At 58.9% G+C, this 13,103-nt stretch overlaps 1 protein-coding gene across 2 annotated transcripts in view; it reads left to right on the top strand.

Moving 5' to 3' along the window:
- The first annotated feature begins 3,861 nt into the window (after positions 1-3,861).
- Positions 3,862-13,103, top strand: part of AGBL2 (AGBL carboxypeptidase 2) — a 48,398-nt gene continuing 39,156 nt past the window's right edge. For both annotated transcript variants that reach the window (XM_037898672.2, XM_043549729.1), the window contains exons 1-6: positions 3,862-3,950; positions 5,209-5,268; positions 5,564-5,627; positions 6,532-6,666; positions 10,119-10,307; positions 12,253-12,360. In XM_037898672.2, coding sequence (XP_037754600.2) covers positions 5,239-5,268; positions 5,564-5,627; positions 6,532-6,666; positions 10,119-10,307; positions 12,253-12,360 — 526 coding nt within the window. In that variant the 5' untranslated portion in view covers positions 3,862-3,950; positions 5,209-5,238. The remainder of the gene's footprint in view (positions 3,951-5,208; positions 5,269-5,563; positions 5,628-6,531; positions 6,667-10,118; positions 10,308-12,252; positions 12,361-13,103) is intronic.

Raw genomic sequence — 13,103 nt, 5'->3', positions numbered from 1 at the left:
TTTCCTTTTCTGTCGTTTTTATTGAAGTTTAAAGGATTTTTAATACTATTAACCACGGTGCTAAGCAGGCTGAAGTCGCCGTATCCCAAGCTTTGCGTGTTGTTTAACGATGATCGTGGACTCAATTATGTTAACACCTTTAGCCCCTATATTCCACCTAAATTAATACCAGCAGCCCAGGCCACACAGAATCACACCTGCATGTCCCTGAGGTGATGGGAGCAGTAGGGCCCAGTCTCTACACATGCAGGGTTATGGGGCTGTAGGACCAGGTCTGCATACAAATGGGCAGGTCCCCAGGGCGACGGGGGCGGTGGGGCCCAGTCTCTACACGCACACAGGTGCGGAGCTATGGGGCTGTGGGACCAGGTCTGCATACAAATGGGCAGGTCCCCAGGGCGACGGGGGCGGTGGGGCCCAGTCTCTACACGCACACAGGTGCGGGGTTATGGGGCTGTGGGACCAGGTCTGTATACAAATGGGCAGGTCCCCAGGGCGACGGGGGCGGTGGGGCCCAGTCTCTACGCGCACACAGGTGCGGGGCTATGGGGCTGTGGGACCAGGTCTGTATACAAATGGGCAGGTCCCCAGGGCGACGGGGGCGGTGGAGCCCAGTCTCTACACGCACACAGGTGCGGGGCTAGGAGGCTGTGGGACCAGGTCTGTATACAAATGGGCAGGTCCCCAGGGCGACGGGGGCGGTGGGGCCCAGTCTCTACGCGCACACAGGTGCGGGGCTATGGGGCTGTGGGACCAGGTCTGTATACAAATGGGCAGGTCCCCAGGGCGACGGGGGCGGTGGGGCCCAGTCTCTACGCGCACACAGGTGCGGGGCTATGGGGCTGTGGGACCAGGTCTGTATACAAATGGGCAGATCCCCAGGGCGACGGGGGCGGTGGGGCCCAGTCTCTACGCGCACACAGGTGCGGGGCTATGGGGCTGTGGGACCAGGTCTGTATACAAATGGGCAGGTCCCCAGGGCGACGGGGGCGGTGGGGCCCAGTCTCTACGCGCACACAGGTGCGGGGCTATGGGGCTGTGGGACCAGGTCTGTATACAAATGGGCAGGTCCCCAGGGCGACGGGGGCGGTGGGGCCCAGTCTCTACGCGCACACAGGTGCGGGGCTATGGGGCTGTGGGACCAGGTCTGTATACAAATGGGCAGGTCCCCAGGGCGACGGGGGCGGTGGGGCCCAGTCTCTACGCGCACACAGGTGCGGGGCGAGGGGGCTGTGGGACCTGGTCTGTATACAAATGGGCAGGTCCCCAGGGCGACGGGGGCGGTGGGGCCCAGTCTCTACGCGCACACAGGTGCGGGGCTATGGGGCTGTGGGACCAGGTCTGTATACAAATGGGCAGGTCCCCAGGGCGACGGGGGCGGTGGGGCCCAGTCTCTACACGCACACAGGTGCGGGGCTATGGGGCTGTGGGACCAGGTCTGTATACAAATGGGCAGATCCCCAGGGCGACGGGGGCGGTGGGGCCCAGTCTCTACGCGCACACAGGTGCGGGGCTATGGGGCTGTGGGACCAGGTCTGTATACAAATGGGCAGGTCCCCAGGGCGACGGGGGCGGTGGGGCCCAGTCTCTACGCGCACACAGGTGCGGGGCTATGGGGCTGTGGGACCAGGTCTGTATACAAATGGGCAGGTCCCCAGGGCGACGGGGGCGGTGGGGCCCAGTCTCTACGCGCACACAGGTGCGGGGCTATGGGGCTGTGGGACCAGGTCTGTATACAAATGGGCAGGTCCCCAGGGCGACGGGGGCGGTGGGGCCCAGTCTCTACGCGCACACAGGTGCGGGGCTATGGGGCTGTGGGACCAGGTCTGTATACAAATGGGCAGGTCCCCAGGGCGACGGGGGCGGTGGGGCCCAGTCTCTACACGCACACAGGTGCGGGGCTATGGGGCTGTGGGACCAGGTCTGTATACAAATGGGCAGGTCCCCAGGGCGACGGGGGCGGTGGGGCCCAGTCTCTACGCGCACACAGGTGCGGGGCTATGGGGCTGTGGGACCAGGTCTGTATACAAATGGGCAGGTCCCCAGGGCGACGGGGGCGGTGGGGCCCAGTCTCTACACGCACACAGGTGCGGAGCTATGGGGCTGTGGGACCAGGTCTGCATACAAATGGGCAGGTCCCCAGGGCGACGGGGGCGGTGGGGCCCAGTCTCTACACGCACACAGGTGCGGGGTTATGGGGCTGTGGGACCAGGTCTGTATACAAATGGGCAGGTCCCCAGGGCGACGGGGGCGGTGGGGGCCCAGTCTCTACGCGCACACAGGTGCGGGGCTATGGGGCTGTGGGACCAGGTCTGTATACAAATGGGCAGGTCCCCAGGGCGACGGGGGCGGTGGAGCCCAGTCTCTACACGCACACAGGTGCGGGGCTAGGAGGCTGTGGGACCAGGTCTGTATACAAATGGGCAGGTCCCCAGGGCGACGGGGGCGGTGGGGCCCAGTCTCTACGCGCACACAGGTGCGGGGCTATGGGGCTGTGGGACCAGGTCTGTATACAAATGGGCAGGTCCCCAGGGCGACGGGGGCGGTGGGGCCCAGTCTCTACGCGCACACAGGTGCGGGGCTATGGGGCTGTGGGACCAGGTCTGTATACAAATGGGCAGGTCCCCAGGGCGACGGGGGCGGTGGGGCCCAGTCTCTACGCGCACACAGGTGCGGGGCTATGGGGCTGTGGGACCAGGTCTGTATACAAATGGGCAGGTCCCCAGGGCGCCGGGGGCGGTGGGGCCCAGTCTCTACGCGCACACAGGTGCGGGGCTAGGGGGCTGTGGGACCAGGTCTGTATACAAATGGGCAGGTCCCCAGGGCGACGGGGGCGGTGGGGCCCAGTCTCTACGCGCACACAGGTGCGGGGCTAGGGGGCTGTGGGACCAGGTCTGTATACAAATGGGCAGGTCCCCAGGGCGACGGGGGCGGTGGGGCCCAGTCTCTACGCGCACACAGGTGCGGGGCTATGGGGCTGTGGGACCAGGTCTGTATACAAATGGGCAGGTCCCCAGGGCGCCGGGGGCGGTGGGGCCCAGTCTCTACGCGCACACAGGTGCGGGGCTATGGGGCTGTGGGACCAGGTCTGTATACAAATGGGCAGGTCCCCAGGGCGACGGGGGCGGTGGGGCCCAGTCTCTACGCGCACACAGGTGCGGGGCTAGGGGGCTGTGGGACCAGGTCTGTATACAAATGGGCAGGTCCCCAGGGCGCCGGGGGCGGTGGGGCCCAGTCTCTACGCGCACACAGGTGTGGGGCTAGGGGGCTGTGGGACCAGGTCTGTATACAAATGGGCAGGTCCCCAGGGCGACGGGGGCGGTGGGGCCCAGTCTCTACGCGCACACAGGTGCGGGGCTAGGGGGCTGTGGGACCAGGTCTGTATACAAATGGGCAGGTCCCCAGGGCGACGGGGGCGGTGGGGCCCAGTCTCTACGCGCACACAGGTGTGGGGCTAGGGGGCTGTGGGACCAGGTCTGTATACAAATGGGCAGGTCCCCAGGGCGACGGGGGCGGTGGGGCCCAGTCTCTACGCGCACACAGGTGCGGGGCTAGGGGGCTGTGGGACCAGGTCTGTATACAAATGGGCAGGTCCCCAGGGCGACGGGGGCGGTGGGGCCCAGTCTCTACGCGCACACAGGTGCGGGGCTAGGGGGCTGTGGGACTCGGTCCATACAGAGCCAGCCACGGCGCAGGCCCAGCCCAGCGGGTATGGAGCGGGAGGGGGCGGGGGCGAGGTCTCCCCAGGCCGGAGGCGGGGCCGGCGCTGAGCGAGCCCCGGAGCGCGGAAGGGAGGCTTCGATTTCACCCGGCTCCGCCATTGGCTCCTACCGGGCCACACGGATGGACCAATAAGCAGAGAGCTTTTCCCCGGCGCCACGCCCACTGCCTGTTGCTGGGTTACCGCGTCCCGGCATGAGGAGGGGCCCGGAGCAGGGCGGGAGGCTGCGGTGAGGGGCGCGGGGGGTTTTGGGCCCTAGAGCCGGGGAAACTCTGGGGAGTCCGTGTTCTAGATCGGGGGGGTCCTGGCTCTAGAGCAGCAGGAGCTCGGGGGGTCTGGGCTCTAGAGCAGGGGGAGTTTGGGGGGCGGTCTCGGCTCTAGAGAGGGGGGCGTTTGGGGGTCAGGCTGGGCTCTAGAGTGGGGGGCGTTTGGGGGTCAGGTTGGGCTCTAGAGCAGGGGGAGCTCTGGGGCGGTCTCGGCTCTAGAGTAGGGGGAGCTCTGGGGCAGTCTCGGCTCTAGAGCAGGGGGAGCTCTGGGGCAGTCTCGGCTCTAGAGTAGGGGGAGCTCTGGGGCAGTCTTGGCTCTAGAGCGGGGGGAGCTTGGGGGCAGTCTCGGCTCTAGAGCTGGGGGAGCTCGGGGGCAGTCTCGGCTCTAGAGCGGGGGGAGCTCTGGGGCAGTCTCGGCTCTAGAGCAGGGGGAGCTCGGGGGCAGTCTCGGCTCTAGAGCTGGGGGAGCTCGGGGGCAGTCTCGGCTCTAGAGCGGGGGGAGCTCTGGGGCAGTCTCGGCTCTAGAGCAAGGGGAGCTCTGGGGCAGTCTCGGCTCTAGAGTAGGGGGAGCTCTGGGGCAGTCTTGGCTCTAGAGCTGGGGGAGCTTGGGGGCAGTCTCGGCTCTAGAGCAGGGGGAGCTTGGGGGCAGTCTGGGCTGCAAGGCATGAGGGGGGTTTCCCTACAGCCGTTTGTGCTGTTTTCCATATGCATCTGGCTGCGTCAGGACCCCTGGCCTGTGATTCCAGTGCAGCCCTGGCTCCAGGCCGTCAGCTGCCTGGGGGAGCAGCCCTGTACAGAGCGGGCACTGGGTTCACACAGCCCCACAGGGCTGGTGATGGCCATGATGAGTGGTGCTGGGGGTGCAGAGCAGAGGGGCTGGGGCCCCTGGAGCACAGAGCCTCGTGGGGCAGGCGATGGCTGTGATGAGCAGCGTGGGGGTGTGATGTGGTTGGAGAGTTTCTTGATAACCTGACAGATGCGCCCCATCTCTGGGAACCAGCCATCCACTCTGAGGATTCTGCCCTGGATCCTGGTTTGGGATGGTGTCTCAGGGTCTAGAGAGCTGGTGAGGGGCAGGGGAGGATGCAGAGCTGGGTTTCACCTCATAGAGTGAGGGAGAGAGGGGTAGAATGGGAGGCCTGGTGTGTATCTGGTCAGGGACTGGGGGCTTTCAGGTCCCTTCCAGGCCCCTTGGTCACTAGTTTCTGTGCTTCCCCCTAGTGTCTGTCAGAGCTGTCACCACTACCTGTCATGAGTCCGGTCCAGGAGCCAACCCCTGAGGTTAGTGCAGAGCCCAGCCCTGCTGAACTGGGCCTAGGGGGGAGAGTGGGATCCTTTCAGCCTACAGGGCCATGCCATTGGGGACTGCAGCAAGGAGAGGGGAGCAGTGGGGGCCCCAGGGCAAAAGGGGCATCAGGGTGGGTGGGCACACGTGAAAGGGGCGGGCACTGGGGGGCTGTGCCTACAAGGGATTGGCCACGTGGACTCTGACCTGTTTGTTCATTAAATTCCTATGTGCTGGCATCTGTGGGTGTGGGGGCCTGGCTCTCACTTACCCTTCTCTTTCCTTCCCCAGCTGCTCGCAGACCCCTATGAGAGCTTCATGCATCACCATCTCCAGTACTATGGCTACTTCAGAGGTAAGAGCAGTTGGGTAGCTTGCTGTTCACTAGCCCAGGACGTTTCACTGGTCAGCAAACAGTGACTCAGAGCCCACTGGATGCCCCTGGGTTTCACCCCCCTCCCCTCTAGAACTGCCATCCTGCACTGGGCACCGCATGCTGGGACAGCTGTGGGAAGGGGACACTGTCAGCTGAAGAGCTAGGCAATTTACAAAGGTGCCTTTACAGTGATATTTCCCTGTATTTTGAAATGTTTTCCCTCCCCCATTGCTGTATGGAGACCCCCCCAAAGGAGAACATGCCGCTCACTGCGTGCCCAGGGCCGCAGTGCGTGATACTGGCTAGGCAGAGTGCTGTTAGAAGGGGATCAGTGCAGCATGTCCTTTTTGCCTTTAATGTCTCTGGTAGGCTGGTGCTGGAGCAGGCAGACCTGTGTGATTGTGGAGTGGGCTGTGTCCCTACTGTGTCTCGCTTGAAGGCTGGGAGCCCTGGAGCGAAGTCTGCATCCTGGCAGGATCCGAACCTGGTCCTCTGCTCCTGAGACAAGACTGAGTCTCTGATCACATAGCTTCCCGTATTGCCAGAAGAAGCCTTGGCTCGTATTCAAGCATCTAGTAACTGCAGGCTCTTTCTGTGCCTATAGGGAGCCGCGGGGCAGAGTACCTCCTCCGGCACCTGGTGGCTGGCTAGTCTTTTCATGTTAAATGACTGAGATCCCCTGAGAGGATCCTACAGCCACTAGCCCTTCTCTCCCTAGTGCTCAGAAGCAGAGTAGCTGTAGGCTGGAAGACCTGCTGGGTGCAATCTGGCCCACCCCCCAGGAGCAGTTCTGGATCGTTCCCTACAGCACGGTGGCCAGGCTAGCTTTAAATGTCCCAAGAAATGGAGGTTCCCCAGCACTAACAGCAACATCCCTTCCTAGATGAGGAGAAAACTGCTGAAAGCAGCTCCCTCCCGTCACGAGAGCGCAGGCCAAAGAGCTCATACTCTCTGCTGGAGCAGGAGAGCGGAGGATCAGACCGCAATTCCCTTCAGGATAACAGGAAGAAGCTGATCTGTGAGTGAGCTACTCAGCGTGAGGAGCTGGGTTTCCTTTGGCCATGACAGCCAGTGGCTCAGTTCAGCCGCTGTCTGCAACTCAGGGGCTGCGTTAGATTGGAAACAGACAGCAGGGGCGGGGTGTAGGGGAAGGATTGGGTCCATAGCAAACGGGTCCATAAACACCCACGTTAGTGGGCTAGCTGGGGAACCATGGGGCAACCCTCACCCAGAGGTATGAACATCACTTCATAGAACACACTGCTGGCTGGGGATTGCATCTTGGCTAAGTAAAGGAACAGATGACATCCAAGTGAGCTAGCACTGTTTGAAAGCTTTGCAAGACCATGCATCTGGGGAAGAGCAATTGGTGTCCCCTGAAGAGCAGGGAGAAACCTCCCCAGATACGGAAGTTGTTGCAACACAGAGTCTATCCGAGCTAAGGGGGAATGGCCTGTTAGTGGGCTGCTAGGGAGGTGAATGGTTGCCCCAGGAGAGTGGAGAATAAATTGTATAAAATCCAGGGTTGGGGAGGTCAAGATCTCACCCCAGTATTGCACTGTCCCCTTTTCTAGTGAGGGTTTCTTTATAAAGGGGATCTGCAAAGGTGGGGGCAGTGGCAGGGACCCTTCCTTGGGCAGGGCATAAAGAAGACCCAGTGTTTTCTGCCTGTCTTTTCCCTGTAGATTGATCAAGGCTGTGAAATCTTGTCTACCCTATTGAGGAGGTTTGGCAAAGAATGACTACTGTATATCCCAGAGCACTTGTGTAGTGGTAATGGGGTTTAATTCTGGTGCAGGTTAGTGACTCTCAGAAACTTTTATAGGTTGTTTGGGCCTCTGAGTCATTCAGTGAGAGAAAACCAATCCGCTGTCCTTTTTATGAATTTTACTGAGAACACAAACTAGCAAACATAAAGCTAACAAATTTGCTGTACTTCCCTGCAACGCTCATCAATGCAGCAATCGAATGGGGGTTCCAGTGGAGATCTGATGGCTTCATGTGGTGTTTAGATGTTGCTTGTAATTATTAGAATTGGGAGCACTGGCTGTTGGGAGTCTGAAAGGACAGGAAACACGAAGGAGGGGGAGGAGTTAAAAGAGGCGGATGGAGAGCTACTGAGGGTGCAGCAGGAGCTTGGAAAAGAGGTTTCCACTTTAAAAAATAAAGTCCTGTTGAAGTTTGTTAGTACCTTGCCTGGCTACTACAACACTTCATCAAGGAACTACCAATAGCATAAGTGGGAATGAATAACTGTGACACGAAAATAGATTGAGATCAACAATCGATCAAATCCTTGCATGATCACAGTCAGTCACATCATGCAACCAGCCGAACACAGCCTTATCCACAAACCCTTATACACAGACTGACTCTCCGAGGTAGAGCAGCCTTCTTCTTAGCCCTAGAAATTCTGCTGCCTCTCTTTGAAGCACTAACAATGCAATGGTTTGCTCAACTTTCTCCCCCCCAGCTAATCTCTCCACTTCCTGTCAGTGCAATGGGGCCAGCCCCCAAGTTCCCCTCTCAGGCAGAGTGGTTTTCGCTAACACCTGCACAGAGCCAGGGCGGCATAGAGCAATCTGGGGCAGCTTACTTAGGAGTTAGGTAAATCCAGGTGTGATGAGTTTCTAATATGGACTTAGCAGCACGGTGCGATTACTTCCCACACACACACACACACGCGGGAAGGTTAGGTAAAAACAGTTAGTTGCAGGCATCCTCCTAGAAAAGGCTCCAAAAGTAAAAAGAAACCCCCTTGGAAAAAGGCTCTGTTCTGCGGCCGGCTTGCCCTGTGGAGCTTCGCAGTCCGCCAGGAAGTGCAGTCTGAGCAGACAGACACTGTTCTTGGGTTCTGTAGCTTGTGCTAGTGGGTGTCGTCCCCTGCTCAGCTGGCTGCTCTGTGCTGCCTGTCTGCCCTCTCCAGGACTGGCCCAGGGAAAGGGGGGAATCAGCGGTTTAGTTGTTGTCAGGATGAGCCAGCCAGGAGCCCACTTCCTCACTCACCTGGCTTGTTCGGGTTGCCATTGGAGCCAGCAATGCCCCGCTGTCCCTCCCAGAGATGTTTTGCACGTAGCAGTATCCTCCCCAGCTGCATGTTCTGGTCCTGGGTGAGTGTGGCCAGGCTTAGCCTTGGGTTCACTTCTGGGAGCCTCCTTCCAGCGGGCAAGTTTATCACCATCTCTGTCTTAAACTGCAAGTTCACTTGCTCCCACAAAAGCAGCCTCCCTCCAGCCCTACCCTAGGGCAACGGCCAGTGGGTTGCAGATGGCTCTCTGGCCAGGAAGGCCTCGCCACTCCCCCTGGCATGGCTTGAGCCCATTGCCTTTGGGCTGATAACTGTGTCCTTGTCCCCTGATCATTCCCACATCTCGTGCTCACACTCCCTCCCTGTCAGTGAGGGCCTCGCAACCACAGTGGGAACTGGCCGGGCTGTCACCTTTTGGCTGGACTGGGGGCAGGGAGGGCCGTCTGGCTTAATGCCCCAAAGGCAAAGCTGCTTTGAAGATCCTGTTAATAGAAATTTCATTAAAAATACAATAGAGTAAAGCTGATACTGGGTGGCGACACTACTAATATGCCCAGCGCTGGGCTTGGGAGTCGGCCACAGGCCTGCAGTGTGGTACTGTGCCGACGCAGCTCTGTGGCATGGGACTGTTCTGTGTCTGCACAGCATCCAGCACAATGGGGTGCTGGGCCGTGGCTGGGCCCCTGGGAGCTACTGCCACCCAAAGCAGAAAGCACAATGGCTTTACGGGGGGGGAACCCTTTGTGAGCCAGTTGAAGATAATACATTTATCAATGAACACACAATGTCCAGTGGCAAAGTGCAGCCCTTCCCATCTAGGAGAGTCAGAATTAAGGTTTCCTGAGCAAGCCAAATCCTGCCGCCTTGAGTGTATGCCGGGGCGCTCCGCAGGTGCAGGCGGCTCTGCAGACTCAGGCCAGCTTCCTCTCACAAGCCCTAGGAAGGGAGAAGGGCGTCCCCTGGGCAGGCAGAGGGATGCTCCAGTGGGCTTGATCCTCCATTGGGATACACTCCCTGAGGCACCTTCCGCAAGTAGCCAAGCTAGGGCTGCCCCCATGCAACTCTGGTGTGTGCTGTGGCCGGGTGGCCCTGAATCACAGAGCCACAGGCAGGCCCTCTCCACTGTGTCCACTGAAGAGCAGCTGGTACCCGTTCTCCTAGTCCACTGGTTATGTTGCCCTAGGCAGCAAGTCCCCAGGAGTGCTGAGCAGTACTTATTCCTATAGTCCACTGGCCATGGCAGGTACTGTACCTCCACCTGGTTGGCAGAGTCTGCTGCTGCTGAGACACGGGTGCCAGGTGTGTTTGTGTCCTGCTGCACAAGCCTTTTCCTAGCAGTGCCAAAGCCAAGGCTCTGCTGTGTGTGCACACCATGAAATCGGGGCGTCCGGCCATGCACTGCGCTGCGGAGTCCCTAGTGCCTGCTCCTCTTCTCTTTGCAGGTTCTCTCATGCTGGAGGCTGCACTTCTCAAGAGCAAACAGCTTCTGTTCAATCACCTTGAGGGCCCTGGGGTCCCACGCCTGCGGGAGCCTCGGGGTCTCTTTGCTGTGCCCACCTCGAGAGGCCCCCTGCAGGCACCACGCTGGCCAGTGGAGTGCGAAGTCATCAAGGAGCAAATCCAACACATCGGTAACCGGAGCACTGTGTGTGTCACTGCCCCATCCCGTGTGGGGCTGCCGGGAGCTCCCCAGCTCGTCAGGGCATCGGTAACTGGAGCCCTGTGTGTGTCACTGCCCCTGTCCCATGTGGGGTGCCGGGAGCTCCCCAGCCCGTCAGGACTTCAGTAACCGGAGCCCTATGTGTGTCACTGCCCCTGTCCCGTGTGGGGTGCCGGGAGCTCCCCAGCCCATCAGGTCTCTGGCGCTAGCAATGTTGCGAGCTCCTGCCGTGGATGGTGTGTTTCCTAAAGCTCCAGATCCTGGAATCACATGATTGCATGAGAAGCTCAGCATCCATTTTAATAAAGGATGCTCATAGCCCTCATGGCCGCAGAGAAAAGCTTTAGACTGTGACCCTGGACAGCGCTGACACCAGATGTTAGAGAACAAGAGCCCCAAGTGGAGGAGGTTGTCAAATGTCATGATTTTTAAGCCAATCTCATGATTTTGGGGGTCTGACTTGGGATGAGCAAGTGGTATTGCACCTGTTGCATAAGCGTGTGGATCGGGGCTCTCAGGGAGGTCTGGGAGCTCCTGGGGCAATTACAAGGTCCCCAATAGGGTAGAGGCTGCAGTGAGGTTTCACACTTGAATGGTGAGCCCACAGGAGCCTGGTCAATTGTGTTAATGGCTAACCAGGTAACATTAACCCATGAAACCCTGCCCAGAAAATTGCACAGACCTGTCAGGCTTCATTTCACAAGGCACCCACACAAGCCTTCAATTCCTTTGGGAAGAATAAAATTACACCCCCTAGAGCCTCGCTGAAACCCTGTACCTGTTCAGGTGCGCTTTGGCCAAGAGAGCCATTCATTTCTCTCTCTCGTTGCTGGGTCTAGTTAGAGTCCCCAGCACCGGGACTCCCCCAGTTCTCTGGACAGACTGTTCCATGGCCTAGTGCATCACGCTGTCATCACCCCAACATTCAGTCTAGCACGTCCCTTCCTGCCATTTGCCCCCTAGCTCCTCAATCTTCCCTGTTTTCTGGAATCCCACTCTTTCTGGGATGGATCCACCCAGCGAACGCTCCCCTGCCTTTGGCATTGCTTAGCTCCCCTTGCCGGCTCATCTTTTTCTTGCTTCTCTCCTCTGGCTCCACTTCGTTTTTCAGTCCCTGCCAGGGAATGTGGTGCCCAGAGGTCAGAGTGCTGTGTCTGCCTCCCAGCCAGCCAGTGGGGCCTAGCGGAGTAATCGTGGCACTAGAAACCAGACTACTTCTCCCTCTGTGTGATGAATCGTTTCGTGTTGGGTTAAGCTGGGCTCTGTGGCACGGGGAGGCTGGTCAGCCCTTGGGAGAGACGTGGCTAAGGCCCAGCATTACCCAGAATTCTCTGCCTCCGCAGCAGTCAAATTGGTGCTCTTTGCGCAGAACTTTCCAGCCAGTATTTGTTGGCCCTTGGGGTCTCCCGTTCTTGTGGGGGACCTGAAATGGGCATTTCCTGCTTTTCCCACAGGTGAGTCTGGGGGATGAAACCCAGGAAAGGTGCGAGCAGACAGGGCCGTGCGTCTGCCCCCTTAACTCCATGCATTTGCATTAAAACTCTGTGGAGGACGATTGACTGTCACATCTTCAAAAGGGGACTGGCTGGGTCTGAAACCAGGCTGTTCTGTCACTGCCCAGGTGCTTCCCCTTCATAGCAGATTTACTCTACCCAGTTGGCCTCCTTCCCAACACAGACCCCCCACTGGACTATTAGAAATCACAGGATTGTCACAATCACAGGTTTGTCGGTATGGAAGAGAGGACACTAGCTGAGAATGAACATGTGGGGAGGGTCATGCCTTTCGCTCTATTACTACATGGCACAGGGGTTTCAGAGCTCTTTTCAGGAGAGCACGTTTCTTTACCCTGTGGGGCAGGTTACCATCTGAAACCCCTGCAATAATAACTGGAACCATTCCCCCTGTCTCCTCAGAGTGGGTGCCGTCTGAACCGGAGCCATTCTATCAGCCCACAGGAAATGAGCCAGCCCCACTAATTGTGGGGAAGGAGAAAGGAACCGTGGTCTATCACATAAAGCCAGGTATGGGCTCATACACTAACAACACTGATAACCTGGGCGTGGAATCCAGGAGTCTGTAAAGCCCCTTTCAGACCTGCTCTGGGGCAGGGCTGAGCCGCGCCTGGCTGGTCTCTGAGAACACTGGCTGTAAGGTGTTGTTTCCTCTCCGGTTCCGACACAGCGTGGGACGAGAGCTCCCTGTTTTCATGTGAAACACTCGGGGGTTCTGGCTGCACACAGGAAATCTTGCTCTACACTTCGGGTGACAGATCTACACAATTCTCATCTCCAGCGCATGAGACATTAAACTAACCCAGGGCCAGATCCAAAGCCCAATGAAGCCAATGTTGACCTGCTCAGGCATTAATTGGGAAATCATTGGTCAAACCATAAAACTTGAATGGGCTGGATCTCAGTGGCTGAGGCCTCTATAAATGACTGAATGCTGGCTTTTCTAGAGCACGCCTCATCCCCAGATCACCGCTGGGGTGGGAAAGACCCAGAGGTCCCAATACAGGACTGTTCCCTGTGCTATGTTTTCTAGTGGCAAATGTTCCTGGCAATGTGGCTCCCACCCCTTCCCTACAGGAGCGATCCCACAGCCTGATGTGTCTCTCTGTTGAGGAGTTGAATCCTGTCTGATCTGTTGTCCTGCAGCAGGAGGCAGATTCTGGAGATCTCAGCTCATAAGCGGCTTGCTGGCTCTGTGAGATGGGAAATGGCCACCAGTCACTGCCCAGCAGCCTCCAGTTAGCAGGGCCCAA

The sequence above is a fragment of the Chelonia mydas genome, chromosome 6 (genome assembly GCF_015237465.2).
Source record: "Chelonia mydas isolate rCheMyd1 chromosome 6, rCheMyd1.pri.v2, whole genome shotgun sequence".
NCBI lineage: Eukaryota > Metazoa > Chordata > Testudines > Cheloniidae > Chelonia > Chelonia mydas.
This window is presented reverse-complemented; position numbering and strand designations above follow the sequence as displayed.